This window comes from Saprolegnia parasitica, assembly GCF_000151545.1.
Source record: "Saprolegnia parasitica CBS 223.65 unplaced genomic scaffold supercont2.16, whole genome shotgun sequence".
NCBI classification, from domain to species: Eukaryota; Oomycota; class Saprolegniomycetes; order Saprolegniales; family Saprolegniaceae; genus Saprolegnia; species Saprolegnia parasitica.
This window is the reverse complement of record NW_012156410.1, coordinates 128136-146822: the sequence shown is the minus strand read 5'-3', so window position 1 is coordinate 146822 and position 18687 is coordinate 128136. Positions and strand designations below refer to the sequence as shown.

The 18687-nt window shown below is 58.2% G+C and overlaps 9 protein-coding genes across 9 annotated transcripts; 1 reads left to right on the top strand and 8 right to left on the bottom strand.

Moving 5' to 3' along the window:
• Nucleotides 1-346: 346 nt before the first annotated feature.
• Nucleotides 347-2494, bottom strand: SPRG_04891 (TKL protein kinase; the record flags this gene model as incomplete). Its single annotated transcript, XM_012344031.1, has 1 exon — nucleotides 347-2494. The coding sequence occupies one exon, from the start codon at nucleotides 2492-2494 to the stop codon at nucleotides 347-349; it is 2148 nt and encodes a 715-aa protein (XP_012199421.1).
• A 511-nt stretch (nucleotides 2495-3005) lies between these two features.
• Nucleotides 3006-4393, bottom strand: SPRG_04890 (hypothetical protein; the record flags this gene model as incomplete). The annotated part of the gene is made up of 2 exons (XM_012344030.1): nucleotides 3006-3250; nucleotides 3994-4393. The coding sequence occupies 2 exons, from the start codon at nucleotides 4391-4393 to the stop codon at nucleotides 3006-3008; spliced, it is 645 nt and encodes a 214-aa protein (XP_012199420.1).
• A 538-nt stretch (nucleotides 4394-4931) lies between these two features.
• On the top strand, nucleotides 4932-5723 carry SPRG_04889 (hypothetical protein; the record flags this gene model as incomplete). Its single annotated transcript, XM_012344029.1, has 2 exons — nucleotides 4932-5626; nucleotides 5659-5723. The coding sequence occupies exons 1-2, from the start codon at nucleotides 4978-4980 to the stop codon at nucleotides 5721-5723; spliced, it is 714 nt and encodes a 237-aa protein (XP_012199419.1). The 5' UTR covers nucleotides 4932-4977.
• Nucleotides 5724-6682: 959 nt separating this feature from the next.
• SPRG_19691 (hypothetical protein) lies at nucleotides 6683-8358 on the bottom strand (the record flags this gene model as incomplete). The annotated part of the gene is made up of 2 exons (XM_012344127.1): nucleotides 6683-8234; nucleotides 8291-8358. The coding sequence occupies 2 exons, from the start codon at nucleotides 8356-8358 to the stop codon at nucleotides 6683-6685; spliced, it is 1620 nt and encodes a 539-aa protein (XP_012199517.1).
• An 890-nt stretch (nucleotides 8359-9248) lies between these two features.
• On the bottom strand, nucleotides 9249-11192 carry SPRG_19690 (TKL protein kinase; the record flags this gene model as incomplete). The annotated part of the gene is made up of 1 exon (XM_012344126.1): nucleotides 9249-11192. One exon carries the CDS (start codon nucleotides 11190-11192, stop codon nucleotides 9249-9251), a length of 1944 nt encoding a protein of 647 aa, XP_012199516.1.
• Nucleotides 11193-11542: 350 nt separating this feature from the next.
• Nucleotides 11543-12991, bottom strand: SPRG_04887 (hypothetical protein; the record flags this gene model as incomplete). The annotated part of the gene is made up of 1 exon (XM_012344028.1): nucleotides 11543-12991. One exon carries the CDS (start codon nucleotides 12989-12991, stop codon nucleotides 11543-11545), a length of 1449 nt encoding a protein of 482 aa, XP_012199418.1.
• Nucleotides 12992-14017: 1026 nt separating this feature from the next.
• On the bottom strand, nucleotides 14018-16418 carry SPRG_04886 (hypothetical protein). Its single transcript, XM_012344027.1, has 4 exons — nucleotides 15962-16418; nucleotides 15779-15903; nucleotides 14503-15725; nucleotides 14018-14450 (listed from the first exon to the last, which is right to left on the bottom strand). Exons 1-4 carry the CDS (start codon nucleotides 16386-16388, stop codon nucleotides 14051-14053), a joined length of 2175 nt encoding a protein of 724 aa, XP_012199417.1. The 5' UTR covers nucleotides 16389-16418; the 3' UTR covers nucleotides 14018-14050.
• Nucleotides 16419-16628: 210 nt separating this feature from the next.
• SPRG_04885 (hypothetical protein) lies at nucleotides 16629-17609 on the bottom strand (the record flags this gene model as incomplete). The annotated part of the gene is made up of 4 exons (XM_012344026.1): nucleotides 17520-17609; nucleotides 17030-17472; nucleotides 16772-16978; nucleotides 16629-16706 (listed from the first exon to the last, which is right to left on the bottom strand). The coding sequence occupies exons 2-4, from the start codon at nucleotides 17468-17470 to the stop codon at nucleotides 16629-16631; spliced, it is 726 nt and encodes a 241-aa protein (XP_012199416.1). The 5' UTR covers nucleotides 17471-17472; nucleotides 17520-17609.
• Nucleotides 17610-18063: 454 nt separating this feature from the next.
• SPRG_04884 (hypothetical protein) lies at nucleotides 18064-18615 on the bottom strand (the record flags this gene model as incomplete). The annotated part of the gene is made up of 3 exons (XM_012344025.1): nucleotides 18064-18354; nucleotides 18401-18480; nucleotides 18529-18615. The coding sequence occupies 3 exons, from the start codon at nucleotides 18613-18615 to the stop codon at nucleotides 18093-18095; spliced, it is 429 nt and encodes a 142-aa protein (XP_012199415.1). The 3' UTR covers nucleotides 18064-18092.
• Nucleotides 18616-18687: the final 72 nt, after the last annotated feature.

Below are 18687 nucleotides of genomic sequence, written 5' to 3'. Positions count from 1 at the left end.
GCTAAGAAGTGGTTCACGTTTCGTGCCAGTACGCGTCTCATACAGGAACACCTCGTTTCGCCCGCCGACAGGAGATTCTTACTACCATACCGTCCCATGTGTCAATCAATCAATCAAACGTGTTCGCGTTGAAATCAAATTAGCACAAAAACGAACTCCAAGTCTTCGCATACGTAGTGCTACGCCTGAATGCGTGCGAGTTGGCACCAGCACTTGGTCGTTGGGAGTGAGCTGCGCACGGAGAGATCCATCCCGTGGTGGACCCCACTCGCCGAGGGAAACCAATCCAACAAACGATCTAACGCACCTAGACACCGCGATGATCACAAATTGATATGTATAAAAACTAGGGCTTCGCAGTATGCTTGACGAGCTCGCTGACTATTTCGGCTGCGGACGGGCGATGCATCGCATCACCAGCCATGCACGCCTGCGCCAGCTTACGATACCAGGGAGGGCATGACGCACTCAGCGACGGCCGCAGCGCGCCCGTCACGATCTGAGCGACGCGGCGCTGCAGATTGCTTTTCAAGTCCCAGTACGGCTCGCGGCCCGTCTCGAGCTGCGTCAAGAGCACACCGAGCGAGTAGACATCGGACGCGGTCGAGGGCATATCGTCGTGCAAGATCTCGGGCGCCATCCAGTGCGTCGCGTTGCCGCCGTTGGTCGTCATCATGTCTTCGTCACGGCCGTAGCCAAAGTCGGTGAGCTTGGGTTGGCCGGCCGCATCAAAGAGGACGTTGGAGGGCGTGAGGTTGCCGTGCACCACCTTCTTCGCATGGAGGTAGGCTACCGCCTCGGCGATAGCCCGCGCCGTATCGAGGAAGTCGACGTTGGAGCGCTGCGTGAGCCATGTGTGGAGGTTGCCGCCAGGCATGTAGGCCATGACAAGCACGCAAGGCGAAGCGAGACCCATGATGGCTGTGCTCGAGAGTAACGTGGTGCCGAGCAGAGGCACCGTGTGTGGCGACGCGACGGCCCTCATCACATCCACCATGTCTTTAAAGACGTCGGATTTCATCGATGGAAACGTCTTGAGGACGACGGGGCGAAATGCGAGCGTCGCACGGCCCAGAACGCAGCGCTTGCTGGACGTGAACGGCACGATGTCGCGGAGCAACTCCTCGGGAATCAGTTGCAAGCTGGGTGATGACGCCATGTGGGCCTCGAGGATGCCGACGACATCGACGGCCGATGGACGTTTGTTTGGGTTTGCTTGCATGCAATCCTGCGCCAGCCTCGCGTACCATGGCGGGCACTTGGTGCTCATCGTCGGCCGAAGCCCTTCCTTGGCGATCTTGTCCTGGAGCACGTACCTTCTGAGATTGAGGCCTGCATAGGGCGATTGCAGCGTCTCGAGCTCCGTGAGAATGACGCCGAAGGCGTACATGTCGGCTGCGACCGAGTACCTGCCGCCTTGCATGACCTCGGGTGACATCCACAGCGTCGTGCCGACGCCGTTGGTCATCGATTCCTTCACTTCTTCGCGCGAGATGCCAAAGTCGCCGAGCTTGACGACCGTCTTGTCGGCGCTAAGGAGGACGTTGGCCGGCTTGAGGTCGCGGTGGATGATGCCTTGATCATGTAGGTACGCGAGCCCTTTGCCAATACCGCAAGCGAGGTGCAGCACCTTGCTCACGTCGTGCTCGGGCGCAGCTGCCAGCGACTTGATGTGCTTGTCGAGGTTGCCGCCGTCCATGAACTCCATGACGATCTGCGGCTGGTCGTTTGCGGCGTGTGTGATACCGAGGAGCTGGACGGTGTGCGTCGAGTCGAGGCCGGCCATGACGTTGACTTCCTTCTTGAACATCTCAATTTCGTCGCCGCTCTTGACGTGAAAGGTCTTGATGGCCACCGTCAAGTCCTTGTAGCTGCCACTGTGCACGTTGCCGAAGGCGCCGCTTCCGAGGTGGCGGCACGTGCGTAGCTCGGTCGGCTCGATGCGTGGCACTGTCTCGGGGAGGGCTGCCGCGAGCTGCAGAAACGAGTCACTGAGAGAGCCCATGCGGCGCATCGGAAGCTGGTATGGGGCCCCTTGCGGCGGCATCGGGAGCAGGTACGGGGCCACTTGCCGCGGCATTGCGTAGTCCTGGTCCCTTTGCGAACGAGGCAGGATCTGGCTCGGCTCGGCGGTGCAGTCGATGTGCACGAAAACGCTGCCCGTGGTGGCGTCTTCTACCTTAATGGGCACCCAGAAGTCGACGCGCTTTGGCCGCACGGGCACTGCGACCTCGCAATAGCCGATGAACATTTCGCTGCGGCCCCACTGGCCTTGGTCGAAGACGTCGAGGCGAATCGCGCTGTCGCACGCCGGGTTGATGTTGGCGAAGCGCTTCTTGAGGCCCCAGCGCGGCGCGTTTTTTTGGTTGTGCGCGACGTCGGACGTGACCTTTTTGCCAGCGTAGTAGAGGTTGACGTAGGCATGGTTGACGCTGCGGAACATCTTGTGGCTCTTGAGGTCCTTGGCCTCGGCCACGTGGACGACCACGAGCATCGCGGATGTGGGCGGCGTCCGGGAAGTTGCAAAGTGGCACAAGAAGCATCGACTGCGAGATCGTGTAGCGAATTGTTTCCCAACGTGCACGATGGCAGACGTCTTGTACTCATGCAAGCGAATTCCACGGCCCGAGCACCACCAAAGCGTATCTTTATCCGGATGATTGGCATGTATGCGGACAAATTGCTCATTGATGGCGCGAAAGGCGGTCATATGACACAATCGTGTGCAATGTGGCCAGAGATGGGAAGTGACTGATATCCTGGTACAGTGAAATGCGCGTTCGAGAAAAGACTGATAGAGCTTGCAGTACCGGGCAGCCACGAGTTCCATGCTTGTGGACGTCCATGCAGTCGTCCATATCGCTGCAAGGATCGTGTCTTCGCTACACTAGTCCGTTAGACAAATCCACAAGCTGCCTTGGATGATGGGAGCCAAGGGTTCTTATCGATCTTTCTGCGAGCGATGCATCAAGTCCGACTCGGGACGGTGCAAGTGGCGGTCGACCTCATCGGCGCCAGCGTACGAGTGGCCGGAGAAGCCGACGAAGAGCAAGCTGTTCGGGCTCTTGTACGAGGCTGTGGTGCAAGTGCGCCGCCTTGACGGCAATCGTCCATGGACTTGGCAGCGGTAGGTCGGCGCGAAAGACGCGATCGTTCCGGACTCGCCAGACGTTGAACCAGACGCAGGCGCGGAGCACGGGCCAGAGGTAGCGGAACGCGGCTTGGTGCATGTTGGACCAGCAGCAATACCCTGCGACGCCGTATGAGAAACAAAAGTAGCCGGCAGGCAATGTGCAACGTGCCGTTGCTGATGCCTCCGCCAGTATTTGGGTCCGTCATGACATGATTGAATTGACGCTGGGGGCAGTTTGTGAGCACGGATAACTTGAACTACTACACCAGAATTTTTGAGGAAATCGACTGGCGTCTTTCTTTCTGACAGAGGCGTCGGAAGTCCTGTGCAATTTGACATTCAAAGGTCGTTAGGGTAGGGCTAACGATTCACCAACAACTGACCAATCAGTGACCTATGTCCTCATACGAAGCTTCACTCTCCTATTGCCTCTTGTGGTCTATCTCCTTGTACAAACCAATGAAATCACTTGATCGCGACCAATCGAAAGCACTGGAAACTGGCGCAGACAGCGTTTCCTTTTGTTTGGACTGACAGTATTAAATAATGTCAGTCCAAACGCTGCTTTTTGCAATGGCCATCGCGAGGAGCCGCGCCATCATTCTCTGCAAATCCGATACTTTCGTTTTATAGCCCAAAGGCAACTCAACGCAAGAGACTGCCACCATTGCTTCCCACACACCCGGTATGGACAGCCCGGCACCGTATTTTGCGTGAATTGAATCAAAAATTATATCTAAAAGAGCCACTTACGCATCGATGGATGGTTCGCGCCTTTCGTGGTCTCGTTGTCTTGAGGCATTGTCAATGCGCGTCGGGATTCAGAGTTTTTGTGTCGTTGAGTGGTGTCTCGTCGATACCATTTCCGCACTCGGGCTCAGGTTCCTCCACGGTCGAGCCCTCGGACGCATACCGAGGTGAGAGCTCGGCAGCACGCGGCGTCGCTTCACTGGATGGCTGTTCAAGGCCTTCCTTTGGCGCCAGTGTCAGCGCGCTCCAGTGCTCCAGGTCGCGCTCGACGTCTGCGGCACTCCAGTGCGCCGTCGCGTCCACAAACACGAGGAGCTGCCCAGTCGTAACTTGGTTCCGCGACAGCGGCGTGAGTTCGTGGAACGCCAGTCCGTACCGAGGCATGCGCACTTGAGACGACCCGAGCAGCGATTCACGGGCGCCCCACGAGTCGGCGCAGAATACCTGCAGTTCGATCGTTGGATGTTGCGCGATGTCGACGACGTCCGCGTCGATGCAGAGCTCGACCATCCACCACACTTCACCGGTTCGGTCGCAAACAACGTCCGACGTGGCAGAGTACCCGGCGTAGTGAATCACAGCAAAACGAGTTGTGTCTGCTTCTTGAGGTCGGAACCTCGGAGACCTTGGGCCATCGCGACGCGGATCGTGACCATACTATGGGTGGAATGTCGACAAAGATCGAGTGCCACCGCATCGGTCCTTTCAACGCACAGCGTCTTGAACGAGCGACGAGTTGATAGTCCCAAGCGTACTCGTGTTCTCTGGGTACGTGACAGCAAGACACTGTACAATACAGTGTAGTACTAGGGAAGCTGGTTGATACAACGATGAGATGCTCGTTGAGACTTGATAGACTGGGTAAATTATCAAGTGATGCCCTGCAATACCGCCTTCGCAAATCTTACCAATGCAGCTGCGAGCCCCTACAATGACCGTCGTAATTCGTGGCAGTCTGCCTTTTCGAATCCGGATACAACCAATTATCCTGTGGAGACCGTATCCGGAATGCATCCGGAAAAGACTAGAAACACACCACCATGCTCACAACCCGGCAGCAGCGGATCGCTTGCCGCTGGCGGCCGACCACACACATGAACCGCAGCGCGATGACCGTCGTCTCGACGCCCGAGCTGCTTCGAGCAATCGCTGGCTTCGTCTCTTCCGGCGTCACGCTGCGCAGGCTGCTCGAGGCCATCAACCCCGCGGACCTCGATGCCACATGGCACAACTTCCTTGCCCTCGTTGACGAGTGGTTTGTCCTGCCCGACGACCTTTGGCCCGTCGTACAGTACGACGTTGTGCACAACGAGGTCTTTATCTTTGATGACGTGTGGACCTGTGCCGATGCCCAAGGACTCTGGACGATGGATGTCGACACATATTTTCAGCGCGACGAGAGCATCGACGCGTTGCGCCGCGAGCGCCCGCATGTCCAGGACGGTGCGGCTGTCGGGTGGATGGCGCCAGCGACAATCAACGTCGCTAAAGGCGTCTGGACGAGCTGCACGCTGTATCTGCAGGCCAAGGCCACAGCGCTCGACATCGCTCGCCTCGCGGCTGCCTTGGCGTCGGCGCCAGGGCTGCGCGCCGTCAGCGTCATCACCTCCCAGCTCAAGTACACGATCGAAATGGACCCGCCCGAGTATATCTTTCATGACGATGCATTTCCGTCGTCGCTCGAGCCGGCCGTGTGGCAGGCGTTGCTCCAGTCGCGTGTTGTGGACCTGCGCCTCGTCGGTGGTGGCCTTCTAGCGGCACCCAGCGGCGTCAAGTCCCTCATTCAGTGGCTCTCAACGCGGCCAGCGACGCGCCTGCACTTGTCCGACGTCCACGTTAGCGCCACAGACGCCGCGGCGCTTGCAACAGCGCTGCGCGACTGCAAAACGCTGCGGGAGCTCGAGCTCGGCTGGGACGACAATTTGGTGCCCGCGCTCTTGTCGGAGCCGCTGCCACGTCATTTGCGCCGTCTGCGTCTCTTCAAGAGCGAACCGACAAGCCCGCACTCGCGCAACGTGGCCATGGCCGACCTCGATGCACATGGCAGCTTGGTGGTCAACGCACTTGCCTCGGCGCATTTGACGCACTTTTCGATCGACGCGAGCCATTTGGATTTGGTCGACACGACAACCATCGTCGTCGCTGCACTTGAGCTGCCGCGGCTCTCGCACCTCCATATCTCGGAGGCCCCGCGCGGTCTCTCAACCTGCATCACGTCGGTTGAACGCGGTCCACGACTCGAGAGCTTTCACCTTCAGGAGACAGTGGAGATGTTTAGTGGCGGTAGCGACTACTAGTTCCATGTAGTACATCACGAGAAATTTCGTTTTGTTGATGGAAACGTTTCGAGCTGACGGGTCCAGCATGGGATGTTGTTACCCCGGCGCACGACCAAGCTTCCTTGGCATGTCAGGGACCACGTCCAGGCGACATACACGGTGCCGCTACTTGGTGTGCCCTCGGCGCCGGCCCTTGACTTGGCTGAGATGCAATACAACCTCCGCACGTGGCTCCAACAAAGCGGTCCTCCGTGTGAGCGAGAGCATTGCAATCTATCACGGTCTAGCAAAGCGTTGCCTTGAGGTCCCGCGATGTCGCGCCGAGTCCATCAATACCAAACGCACTGGCTACGCTCGCACAGTGCCCCCTACCGTGCTATCGACATGCCTCGCACAAGCGTTCGAGACGTGCGGTCGGACGAGCTCGGTCGTTGAGCAAAACAACGCCATGAAGTCGTACGAACGAAAACACTCCTTTAGCGTCCCGGAAAATCGAGTTACGTGTTCGAGTGAGACCAATCTACTCGCAGCCCGACCCGCCCGCGAGCAAGAGACATGACGTCGACGGGTACATTGAGAGGACGCTGCCCGTGACGGCAGTGACAAACATGACGGCAATGAAGATGCACACGGCGGTCGCAACCCTTGGGTACGATCCTGCGTCGCGCTGGAGCTGGTGCAACTCGGCCTTTTGCGGTGGCAGCAGCACGACCGTGACGCACGACAAGAGCATCGCCGCGTAGTAAACCAGGTACGAGTATGCGACTTGGTACCGCGTGGCCATCGAGTCCGCGGTGATCGAGGTCGCATCCACCTCGAAGGATGCGTAGAGCATGTTGGCGAGCACCGGGCCGACCGTGCTCGGGAGGTTGAACGTCGTCATGAAGAGGCCGACCATCATGCCTTCGTTGCCGACTCCGGCGACTTCGGCGATCAAAAACGTCGTCACGATGTACTGGATGCCCAGGGGCACCGACTCGACGAGCGGAGCGCCGAGGTAAAAGTACGGCGACCGCCACACGTTGAAGATGGTGCAGAATTGCACGACCGAGTCGATGGCAACCACCGAGAGCGTGGTCGAGACGACGACGACGCGCCAGTTCCAGTGCGTCCCGTACTTGCCAATGATCGCGACAACCATACTGAGGATGCCGGCGTACGCCATGGCCTGGATCTGGCTCTGGAGATTCGTGACGTTGGCCCACACCATCATGACATACGGGCCGGCAGTCGTCGTGAGGCTGTAGCCGCCGAGGAGCTGCGAGAAAAAGATGAAGAGGACGAGCTGCCACGTCGCACGCCGCTGAATCGTCGTCCACGTCTGCTGGACGTACGACCGCAGGTCCAACGGCGGCATCTTGGTGTCGAGAATAAACAAGTAGGCCACTGGTGGCATGAGGACGCACGGTGCGCAGAAAACAAGAAAGATCGTGTTGACGCCAAAGTCCCAGTCAAAGCTGCCAGCGAACCGCGGTGAGTTCATGCACACGCCCACAATCACCATGGAAATTGTACAGCACGCCGTACGGACGGCGTACGCCAGCGACTGGATGCGGCCGCGCACCGATACGGGCTCGCGCTGCGCGTACTCGATGACGAGCCCGTCGGCGGCCGAGTCGGTCACGACGTAGAACGCCGTCGCCAGGCCCAGAAGAATCGCGAGCGTGCCTCCCGTCGTCGGCGCTGACTCGTTGATTTGGGCAAGGTCGGCGGCCGTGAGGTTCTCAGGAGGAATGTCCATGAGCGCTGGGTCTCCGTAGTACGGACGCCCGAGGTCCATGCAGACGATGCCAAGCATGACCGCAAGGCAGCAAAGCCACCCGAGGATGATCCATGACTTGCGACGGTAGCCGCAGATCGGAACGCAATCGGTGACGAGGCCAAAGAAGACCTTGCACGTCCATCCGAGGCCCATGAGCGTCTTGACCGAGTTGGATTGCGCGCCGGTCATGTGGAAGTAGCCCGTGAAGAGCGGGTAGCTAATGCTACTGAAGCCGCCCAAGAGAATGCCAGCGCAGCCGTACTGGACAAGAAGGGCGAGTACCTCACGACTCGTGTAGACGGGGGAGCTCCTGCGCGGAGTGCACCGCCTTCCAAGTCGGTCTTGGGGGTCGCGACGTCGACGTACAGGTCACTGTTGAGCTTGTCGATCGACGCGGTCGAATAGCGCAGTGCGACGTCGGAAGCGCGCTGCATACGAGTGCACTGGTGGAAAATGTGAAGTGGACACTCGAGCCCGACGCGAATCCTGGACGGACACTATACAATTGTACTACATACAACTTGAGGAGAGTTTGTCTCAAACACACTGGTAGCTTCGATCGTGATCGAAACTAATCTCTATACGAGTATGTAATGCTTGACAGTAGCGCCAACAAGATGTGCATTTTAAAACAGATATCGAGTGTACTTTGTCGAGGTGAACAAAGGCGCAATGTTCTTGTATTTCGTAAGGAGCAATGCTAGTTCTTGTCCAATATAGACTACTACATTGTATAAGAGCTAGTGTCCTACTACACTCGTTCTTATCCTACTAGAAACTGTTCTCGTGTCCACACGATGCATTGAATGCACATCGAGCGATTTTGGACCGTATGGTGCACCGGAACGTTTCAGAACTACTAGTACATGTAAAGTAGCTGGGTACAGCGGCGTGGGATTGGGCCGTGGCACGGCCTTTTGACATGCATGACGTGTGCACGGATACAGATGGAGGGCGCGTTAATGATCTGCAAAACGGATGGCCAACGACGCTCCTACAACTTGCAGGATATCAACGCTTCAACATTGTACAAGCCTACACAGAGCGTATCAAACATGCATTTCAGGATCCAAATACAACGCTACCATCGATGCAGCGTGTGTCTACCAGTGTCTTCAACCGAGTCAGCCAAAATGTGTACTAGCACTGTACTTTGCTGCTAGTGCAGCGACTAGATCTCGACCGAGCTCCTCTTTTCCTATTTCAAAGAAAGTCTTCTATATTAGAAAGCAGTGTCGCAACGACTTGTGTAGCCGTCGGGCGGTGCGACTGGTCGTGGGCCATGCAATCGAGCGCGAGTTGGCTGTACCACCGAGGACACGAGCTAGAAAACGACGGGCGCAGGTTGCCGGCCACGATTTGCATGAGGCGGCAAGAAGCATTCTCGGTGATGCTGCCATACAGCTCTTGCCGTGTTTCGAGAAGGGCGAAAAGCAGACCCAGTCCAAAAACATCTGCCGCGACAGAGGCGGCCTCGCCTTGAAGCCTCTCTGGCGCCGTCCAAAAACCCCGCAGCGTCATCGTCGATCGTACTCGACACAAGGGCGTCCTGGTCCACGCCAAAGTCGCTGAGCCGGACCCCGTCGTCAGCATCCAAAAGAACGTTGGTTGGCACAAGGTGCCCGTGGACGACACCGGCATTGTGGAGGAAGGCTATGGCCTCTGCAAGTCGGAGCGCCACCAGGAGTGTCCGCCTCCACCCAATCGGTCTGTCGTCTTGGAGCCACGTGCGGAGGTTGAACGGCATGTAGCGCATGACGAGAGCGGGCGCCGAGGTCACACCGAGCAGCGGCACGGCGTGCGCCGACTGCAGCGCCGCCATGCGCTCGACAATTTCGTTCAACTGACGCGGTGTCCGTTGAAGAAAGTACTTGATCGCCACCGGCGACTCGTTGTGGGATCCGTGAACCACAATGCTGGATCGACTGGACGCAACGAGCGCGTGTTCCACCAACTCATTGTCATCAATCCACCGCAGGCTGGTCGAAAGACGGGCTTGAAGACGCGCGACAATCCCATCCGCTGTGGGCCGCACGTCGGGCTCGGTGTGCACGCAGGCCGCGACAAGGTCTGCATACCACTGCGGGCACGTCGAGGGCATCGCAGGGCGAAGCCCTTCGTGGGCAATTCGAAACGGTAGGAGGTAGCGGCTGCACGGCTCGAAAGCGTAGGGCTGGGTCTCAAGCGAGCTCAGCTGCGCAAGAACGACGCCGAATGAATAGATATCGGCAGCAGCCGCGTAGTCGTGGTCGAGCATCACTTCAGGGGCGACCCAGCTCGGCGACCACAGCGGCGTGTCGTCATCGTTGGCGTGCTGAGCCCCGCAGAGCTTGACCCGAGTTTTGTCTGCGCTGAGAAGCACGTTGGTGGGCGTGAGGTTGCCGTGGAGACGTGTGTGTGCGTGCAGATGCGCGAGACTCTGCGCGATCTCGAGCGCGAGTGGAAGCAGGCGCGTGACGTTGGGGGTCTCGTCACGGGACGCGTGTAGCTGCCGGATGTACTCATCAAGGGTACCGCCTTCCATGAGCTCCATGATGATGCATGGCTGGCCGTACGTGTCGACGGAGATGCCCACGAGTTGAGGTGTATACAGCGACTCGAGCTCATGCATCCGCTGGACTTGCGCCTGAAACACGGCGTGGGTGGTTGCATGGAATGTCTTGACGGCGACGCGGACGTTGTCGAGCTCGGCCGCGTACACGCTGCCGCGAGCGCCAGCCCCGATGCATTCTTTGAGGTGGAGTGCAGTGAATGGGATGCGACGAACGTTTCCGGACAGATTCAACGCCCTCTCTCGGCTCGTCTCGGCGGCAAGAAGAGCTCTGCCCACAAGGTAGAGCCCCGAGTCGGTCAATGAGGCCGACGCGGTCAGTGAAGGCGTGGTCTGTGATGGCGCCTCGGGCGTCTTGGTGCTGTCGAAGAAGACAATCAGCTCGCCAGTTGTGACGCCGTCCATGGCAATGGGCACGACTTGCTCGAACGGTGACGCACGCAGTGCTGGCATCGCGATCCGACAGCTGCCGATGCAATCGTCGACCGCATTGAAGTGGTCTTCATAGATGTTGAGCTCGACGATGGCGTCGCTGTCAAGAAACATATTCGCGGTGCTTAGCTCGGCGTCCCACCACACTTCACTGTCTTGGTATGAGGACGCAGCCGACTTGGTTGTTGCGCCAGCATATGTGATCGAAATGAACGGCCTTGTGACGGGGCAGAGCGCGGGGTCGTGCCGACAAAGGCGATTGCCCATGGGTACTCGAATGGTCATCATGCGGTTCGCACGTAATTCAAAAGTGCGGGATGTTCTGTCTACTGTCGGGTAGCCAAGTTGATATAAAGTAGAGCATCGAAAATGTATCATCCAAGTATCAAGTGGCTGGCCTCGCGACATGAAAGTATCAAGCCACAATGCACTTTTTTGATTGATGTTGCAGTTGAGACACCAGGTGTACCCAGTGTTTTAAGCTCAAAAAGTCGACTTTCCACGAAGCTTTGCGCGTCACTTATAGCCAACCTCATCGTCCTGCAACACAAAACTTGGCAGCACCAACCTTACCGGTATTGTCGGGCTTTTCTGCGACGTCCCACGAGTTAGAATCGGATCCATCCATGTTCAAATTAAGCAAAGAGGGACACGACGGCGACGAACGTGACCACAAACATGGCGTAGAGAAACCCGGTAGAGAACGCGAGCGAGCTCAAGACGGGAGCTGTAAATGGCGTCTTCTCGGCCTCGGTGTTGCCGTAGACGCGGCGGCAGTACTTGACGCTGACGACTTGAAACCAGGACGGAATGATCAGGCCAATGGCGAAGCCGAGGATACCGGCATATGTAAAGATCGCATCGAGCTTCTTGAAGATCGTCGCCAGCAAGAGCGGTGGCGTGACCGCTAGGACGCGCGAAAAATCCTGGGTTCGGCGCGGGCCGAGCGGCGCCGTGATGGCTTTGGGCAGCGACGGCAGAATGTTGCCGGCGACCGTGAGTCCAATCATCGGGAACGACGACGCGACGTTCATGACGGGGAACATGACGACAATGATGTGGACGACCGAGCCGTACCACGTCGGGCGACCCGATGCGCAGACGGACCAGCCGTTGCCACAGCCCGAAAAGTCCGTCCACATCAAGGTCGCGAGCGGGTTGACATTGTCGAACGCGATCGAGCCGAGGAAACCGAGCATGAAATAGCAAAACGCCGAGATCGAAATCGAGGTGTACGTGATGCGGCGCACGAGGCCCTTCTTGGAAAACTCGAGCGGCTGGAGCAAGTCGGGCATGTTGTACTGGCAGTTGAGTGCCAGCAGCGTCGGGCCAAAGCCCGCACCAAAGTTGCGCAGGTTGAACGCCCAGTGCTCGCGCGCCGCGAGGCGGTCCGACACCGCACTCGCGCCGTCGACACTGAGCTTGAAGGCCATTGTGACAAACATGATGCCAAACGCGATGATGCGGTACGCCGATAAGAACTTTTGAATGACCGCTTGGTCCCCGAGGTCCATGAGCACGAGCGTGATGGTCATGACGGTGAAGAGGAGCATGCAGATGTAGTACGCTTCCATGCACCCGATCGACGTGTGCGGCGCGTACACATCGCAGACGTCGTCGAGGACGTACGTGAAGAAGACGGACGCGGTCGACGAGGCAAAGATGCTCGCGTACGACCAGAGCGACCCGAGGCAGTAGCACACGAGCACCGACTGCACGGTCACGTACCCGCGCTTGCCATCAAAGATCTCGCCGATGCGCGAGAAGCCGTACTTGTTGAACGTGAGGCGGTTCAGCGGCAGCGCACCGGGCGCCGCCGTCGCTACACCATCCGCGCGGGCCATCGCCTCGAGCGTGTAGTTTTGCGTGATGAGCGCGCCCATGTAGCCGACGATCACAAAGAGTGACGTGAGCCCAATGCCGGCGATCGAGAAGGCGTACGGCAGCCCAAAGCAGCCCGTGCCAATCATGTAGTTGAGCGCCATGGCGACCGTGAGCACGGGGCCGAACGTCTTGACGCCCATGGCTTCTGCGTCCGTCGAGTCGACGGACGAGAGCCCGGTCTTGACCAGCGGGGCTTCCATGGCAGGCGGCAACTGTCGAAATGAAGCCAAGATCGCCACGCCCGAGGAGTTGACACCCAACGCGCCTTTTTTGTAGAGTGGGCCAACGTAGAAAATCTGCATCGTCGCACGTCACCGAGGCGAGCGACGACCACGGTCATGTAATGCTATGCCCCAGCCGCTGGAAGCCCCTGGCTGCAAAGATACTGCGCCGCGTCGTCCATCCTACGGCGACGACGGGCGTGGACCCCACGCGACAGTACGTGGGACAAAAGATACGACGCCAGTTGAAGCAAAGGTGGGTCACGTGCGATGCCCTTGCACGCGTGTTGGCGCCGCGCAGGCATCAGCTAAAGAGGCGTGTTTTTAGTCGACTGAGCGGGATCGGTGGCCAGCGTCGTAGTGCTTGCACGCGATAGGATGCACCTATGCGACGAACGATCCATCTTCAAGCATGCTTCGCAGTAGCGATCGTGGCGCATTGCTTTCTTCAGGTCCAATGCGAGTGGGTGCGCAATGGTTGGCCATCAAGCCTATGGCTATTCGCACCCGTCAGAGCAAGCGACCACCCAACGATCTGCCATGACACCAAAGGGTAGGTGTAGTGCATCTCTTGGCGAACGTGCGGAAGATACGATGCGTCGCAGCCACACCACGTTTTGTATCTCGGCTCGGGGCCGCCACATCGAACCCTGGATCCGGTCCATGTTTTGGATCCGGACCGTGTTCGGTGAAGATGGCAGTGGTCCGTTATAGACCCTTGGTTGTGGTGATCGACGGAATATATATTCCTGGTGATGTAGGCATGCGTATCTATCTATCTATCTATCTATCTATCTATCTACTAGTATCTATCTCGTCTCCAATTCGCCTATTTATCGATCGCCACCATTGACGTCGCTTCAGTCTTTGATCGAGCTCCGCGGCGCGTTACACTTAGACATCAAACGCTCGGACAAGTACGGAACCACGGGACGAACGCTGTGACCACCTGTGTACATTCTTGACGTGCTTTTTGTTGCATGCAGCTCTCGCAGTACAGAAGAGTCGTTGCAACGGCCTGCATATATTGTTAGTGTTTCAGTGGTACGACGATCTCGACTTGGCGAGAAAGCGGTGCTGAATGCTCGCCTGGGTTTCATGCTCGGCCGCCACGAGGCGCGTCGCCCGCAGCGCGAGCTGCTGGAAGCGCCGGCGTCGGGGCGACTGCAACGCGGTCACCGCTGCCTCTTTGACACTTGCAGCTGCGTGTTTCGCGCGCCAGTTGCGCATGACGCTCTGAATACGCAGCGCCGCGGCGTCGTGCTTGAGGCACTCGACTGTCGCGTGGGCCAGCAGCGCCGTGCTCCGCAGCAGCGGAATCTCGCAGCGCACGTGCTTGGCGAGTCGCTGGAGAAAGCTCACGACACCCGTCGCGACCAAGTGCTCTCTTGCTTGCTCCAAGCGCGAGAGCGCGGCAAACGCCCGCGCGCCTTCGTACCTATTGTTGAAACATTGAAAAATGCAGCGATGCCGAAGATCGATCCGTGTACCGAACGTCGTCGTCGCGGCACGACGGCGCAATGCATTTCAGTAGAAAAAGCTGCAAGCGGGGTTCCAAGAGCTTGGGCACGTTGTCGGGCTTGGTTGCGAGGTCGGCAAGTAGCTTGGCGCAGCTCCCGAGCACGAGTTTGTGGCGTGCAATGGCAAGAATGGCTTCGAGAACCGGTGGTTTACAGAGCAAGAGACGTACGTTGTCGCTCTCCGAGAGGTGCGAGAGCGCTTGCAGGACGAGCTCCTTGGCATGGATCGCTTCGTCGTCGCCCTCGCGCCACGCGTCCTTCGGGCCCGGCGTCGGGCGACTCAGGATCGCAAAGGCGCAATGGAGGTACCCCCGGGCAATGAGCTCCAAATGACACGCATGACTACTGGCATTTCGATCGGGTGTGTCGTATGGCCGCTTCGGCAAGGGCACCCGCTTCGCCAGCAGCACAAGAATGCCAATGCTGTGGTTGCGCACGCTCCGCTCGGGGGCCATGAAGAGCTTGTACTGCGAGATGCGGTCGACGATCCCGACATCCGTCGCAACGGCGTGGGCTTCCTCCCGCTTCAGAAGTTGCAGAAGAATGCCAAGCGCTTTGCTCATGCCCGGCCGGTACAGCGCATTCGACTCGTCGGTCGCAAAGCCGACCGTCACGAGCGTCGGGATGACGTCGTGCTGCACAAGCGGCAGCGCCAAACGAGGGTCGGCGCTGAACTGTTCGAGGATCGAGAGCACGACCAGCGAGAGCTCCAGACTCTTTGCTGTCGTGAGGATGAAGAGAAGCACCGGGACGATGCGGCATTCCAACAGCCGACGCGCTGCGTGTCGCTCGGTGCTGAGCGCCAAAATGCAGTCAAGGAGCTCTTTTCGAAAGCCAGCATCGACCTCGAGGTACGGGTCCTGGAAGAGGGCGCAGAGCTGCGGGATCGCATCGTCTTCGGCAATTTTTGCCTTGTTGTCTTCTGCCGTCGCAAGCCGCAGGAGCAAACTGGCTGCCGTGCGCTTGAGCTGCCGATCTTTGCGACACGTGAGGGCTTGCACGAAATGCAGCAGAGTGAGAAAGCCGCCGTGGGCGACAAGCTGGGCAGATGCGTCGGGCACTTCAAGAAGGTGTGCCACGAGCTTGAGCGCTGCGCGCTTGACGCGGACGTCGGCGATGCGGAGGATGGAAAACACCGTCGTGATGCCCGTGGGTGCAGAGAGCAGCTTGTGCTGCATGCTCGGTAGTTGCACCTACGCAGAGACGGTTCGATGATACACATAGAGACTGTGCAGGTTGGTCGTACAAGCTCGGCGAGCGTGTCGGTGGCGTCGCGCAAAATGGCAAGGTCCATCGTCGCTTTCGTGTTTGCAATGAGCGAGAGCGCGGCACCGAGCGCACCGGCTTGGGCCATCACTTCAAGGTTGGCCGCTACTCAAAACAGCATTTAATCCATGAATATCAATGGAAAATCCATATAAAAGGCCACCATTTTTGCTCAAGGTGCAAAATGCAGCCGCCGCGTCGCGCCGGACGTCGGGAAAACTCGACCAGTACGCAATGTCGATCAGCGGCCGCAGTCCGTCAAAGTCAATGTCAGCGTGGAAGATCGTTTGGCCTGGGGTGTGCTTGGCGAGCCGCTGGATCCGGGATCGGTCCGGCGTCTGGGGGTCTTCGCCATGCTTTGGGCGCGGAATCGACATCTCGACCGCGTGCTTGCTGACAACAATGGTCGGTTTTCGGAACGCACTTTTGGGCGACAGGCAGTGTGGGAGCTGCGCCATGTGGCGATGGCTTTTGGACAACGTCGTTGGCATCGACGGTGGCGCTGGTCGGGTGTACGCTGGCAGCGCCGCCCGCGCCGCCTTGAGCGCATGGTGCGCCGTCTTGGGCCGAGGTTTGCTGCCACCTGGCATGTCCGTCGTGGGCGCTGTCCGTGTAGACGCAATCATTGGAAAATGCCCTAAAAATAGGGGATAATTCGACTCGGCGCAGGGCAGAATGGCTTGTCATTTGCTTTTTTCTGTTGCGGCGTTGACATGCTATGGAATGCAGTTATCGTACTCTCAAGTATGGACGCATCCTGCGGGCGAGGAAATGACTACTAGTACTCGGATAACGCAGGACATTACTTGATTGGACTAGAGTATGTCCAGCTACGTGCGCTTTTGTAGCACGAGGAAATTCGTGACGTCAAAGTAGCCCAAATACTGTTCTTGGAGCACGAGTCGAAACTCGCCAAAGAAAGGGTACCCGGTCGCTGGATCAAACCCCGCCGCGCAGCCCCCGACGGGGGGACCCCCCAGTAATGGTTGGCATCGTTGTAGATCCGCGCGCCAATGACGCCGTCGCTGAGCGAGATATCAAAGGTCGCGTTTTGTCCAGGCAGCAACACCGGGTTCTGGATTTGCTGCAGGTACTGACCGCGGTCGTCGGAGCCAAAGATGACGGCCATGGCCGTCGAGACGCCGACTTGAATCTCGTACTGGGCTGCGCTCGACGAGACCTAACCCCAGCACTCTCACATTGCGTTCAAAATTCGATATCGAATAGATACCATGGGGGACGCAATGTACTCGGGGGCAAAGCACTGCAGGGACGCAATGTGCGTCGTCGATTGGCCAAACAGGCCATAATTGAAGTAGTTTTTTGTGCCCGCGGGTTTGCCGCCATTGAACATTTCGAAAATGTCGTATTCACCACAATTGGGCCAGCGCGGATCCCCAAATTGGTGCGTGAGCAGCGTCGGCAAGAGCCAAATGTTGGTGTTGGACTGCGCGTACGTCGTCCACTCAATGTACAAGATCTTTTCGCCCGACCAGCCGCGGATCGTGCGCAGAACGGGCGACGCCGCATACGGTTCGCCAAAGGTTGAGACGGAGATTTTGGTGCCGTCGAACGCGCTCGAGGCAAAGTCAATCGACGCGCCCGTGTCGCCGCTCCAGTTGTTGGGATCCCGCCACGCAAAGCCACTGTCTTGGTACGTCCGAAGAGGCATGGCTACGCACCACATCATCATGACAAGTCAAAGAAGATCTTGTACGTACAGGTTGGAGCTGGATTCGTTGAAACCGGGGTCCGGTCTGGCACTTGAGTAGCGTTGGGTTGCGTGTCATTGGTCTCTGTCAACACGGGTGGCGTCGTCATCGGAACGGGTGGCAGGCGGTGACGTCGCTGGAACAGTGGCAGGCGGTGACGTTACTGTTGACTTGGTGACGTCTGGCGTCACTTTGTTCTATGGTCCAGCTTTAGTAGTCCACACAGATATATGTTGCTCAGCTTGGTACATTGCTCGTCGTCGACGGCTGAAACCCTGGGTTGGATGCAGCCGCCGACACTTGCTGCGTCAGCACTGCCGCAACGACGACGCAGACAAGAACAAACGCCATGCCTGCAACAACGAAGAGAAGGCGACGGCGCGGTGGTGGGTCCCTCTCGTGGGGGCAGCTGGCGCTCAGCTCGTTGAAGACGACGATCGCACTCGTGTCGGGCGTCGCGACCTCGGTCATTGAAGCCGATCACCAAAATAGACAGGCTGCGGTTTTAGAACGCTTCCGACGCTTGTCTCGGTTGCAATCATACACTGTTTGACGCGAGGCATACAGCATATCGTGGATCGATTACAGAGTCTCGTCGCCATAGACGCGGCAATGGTACAGAAGGACACGGCCATAGAAGTCAGAGCTCCGGTCAAACTGCAGTCGCAGCTGCGTCACGTCTGCGCAGTCCAGCTCCAATGTTTGTAGCTCGTTGCTGTCGTTAAAATGGCACTCGGTCGCGACGTGCAGCTCGGGCGTCGCCTGCGTTGCGATGAGCACTCTCGCATCCTCGCCCACAAAGCCGCCTTGGAACATGAGCTCCATGCGCTTTACATGCACGACGCTACAGAATGCATTCTATCCGAATGGTTCATCAAGTCATCGCTTACCGGTGGAAGAGCAGACAGACTTGCTGGCCGTGGCCTTGCGCCGAGTTCCAGCAGGTATCGTCGACGCCGTCAAACATGTTCTATACATCAGTCTTCAATGCAATAGACAATATGTCCACACGCAGTACCTGGGCGCCGTACTGCGTGCGGTCCTTGTTCAGCACGGACGAGACGCGGCACGTCGTCGGCGTCGCTGGCCCGACCAAGAGCGTCATCGGCGGCATTCTTAAATGTGATTGGCTGACGCGATTCAAAATGGCATATGCCGCTTACAACCACATTTTGAG

What these genes read in the sequence shown, in the direction of transcription:
- SPRG_04886 (XM_012344027.1), bottom strand. Translation starts at nt 16,388, where the DNA reads ATGCCAGGTGGCAGCAAACCTCGGCCCAAGACGGCGCACCATGCGCTC. An exon ending in CCGACACGCTCGCCGAGCTT is followed by an intron (nt 15,726 to 15,778) that starts GTACGACCAACC and finishes GTCTCTGCGTAG; the next exon opens with GTGCAACTACCGAGCATGCA. An exon ending in TGCCGCGACGACGACGTTCG is followed by an intron (nt 14,451 to 14,502) that starts GTACACGGATCG and finishes TTTCAACAATAG; the next exon opens with GTACGAAGGCGCGCGGGCGT.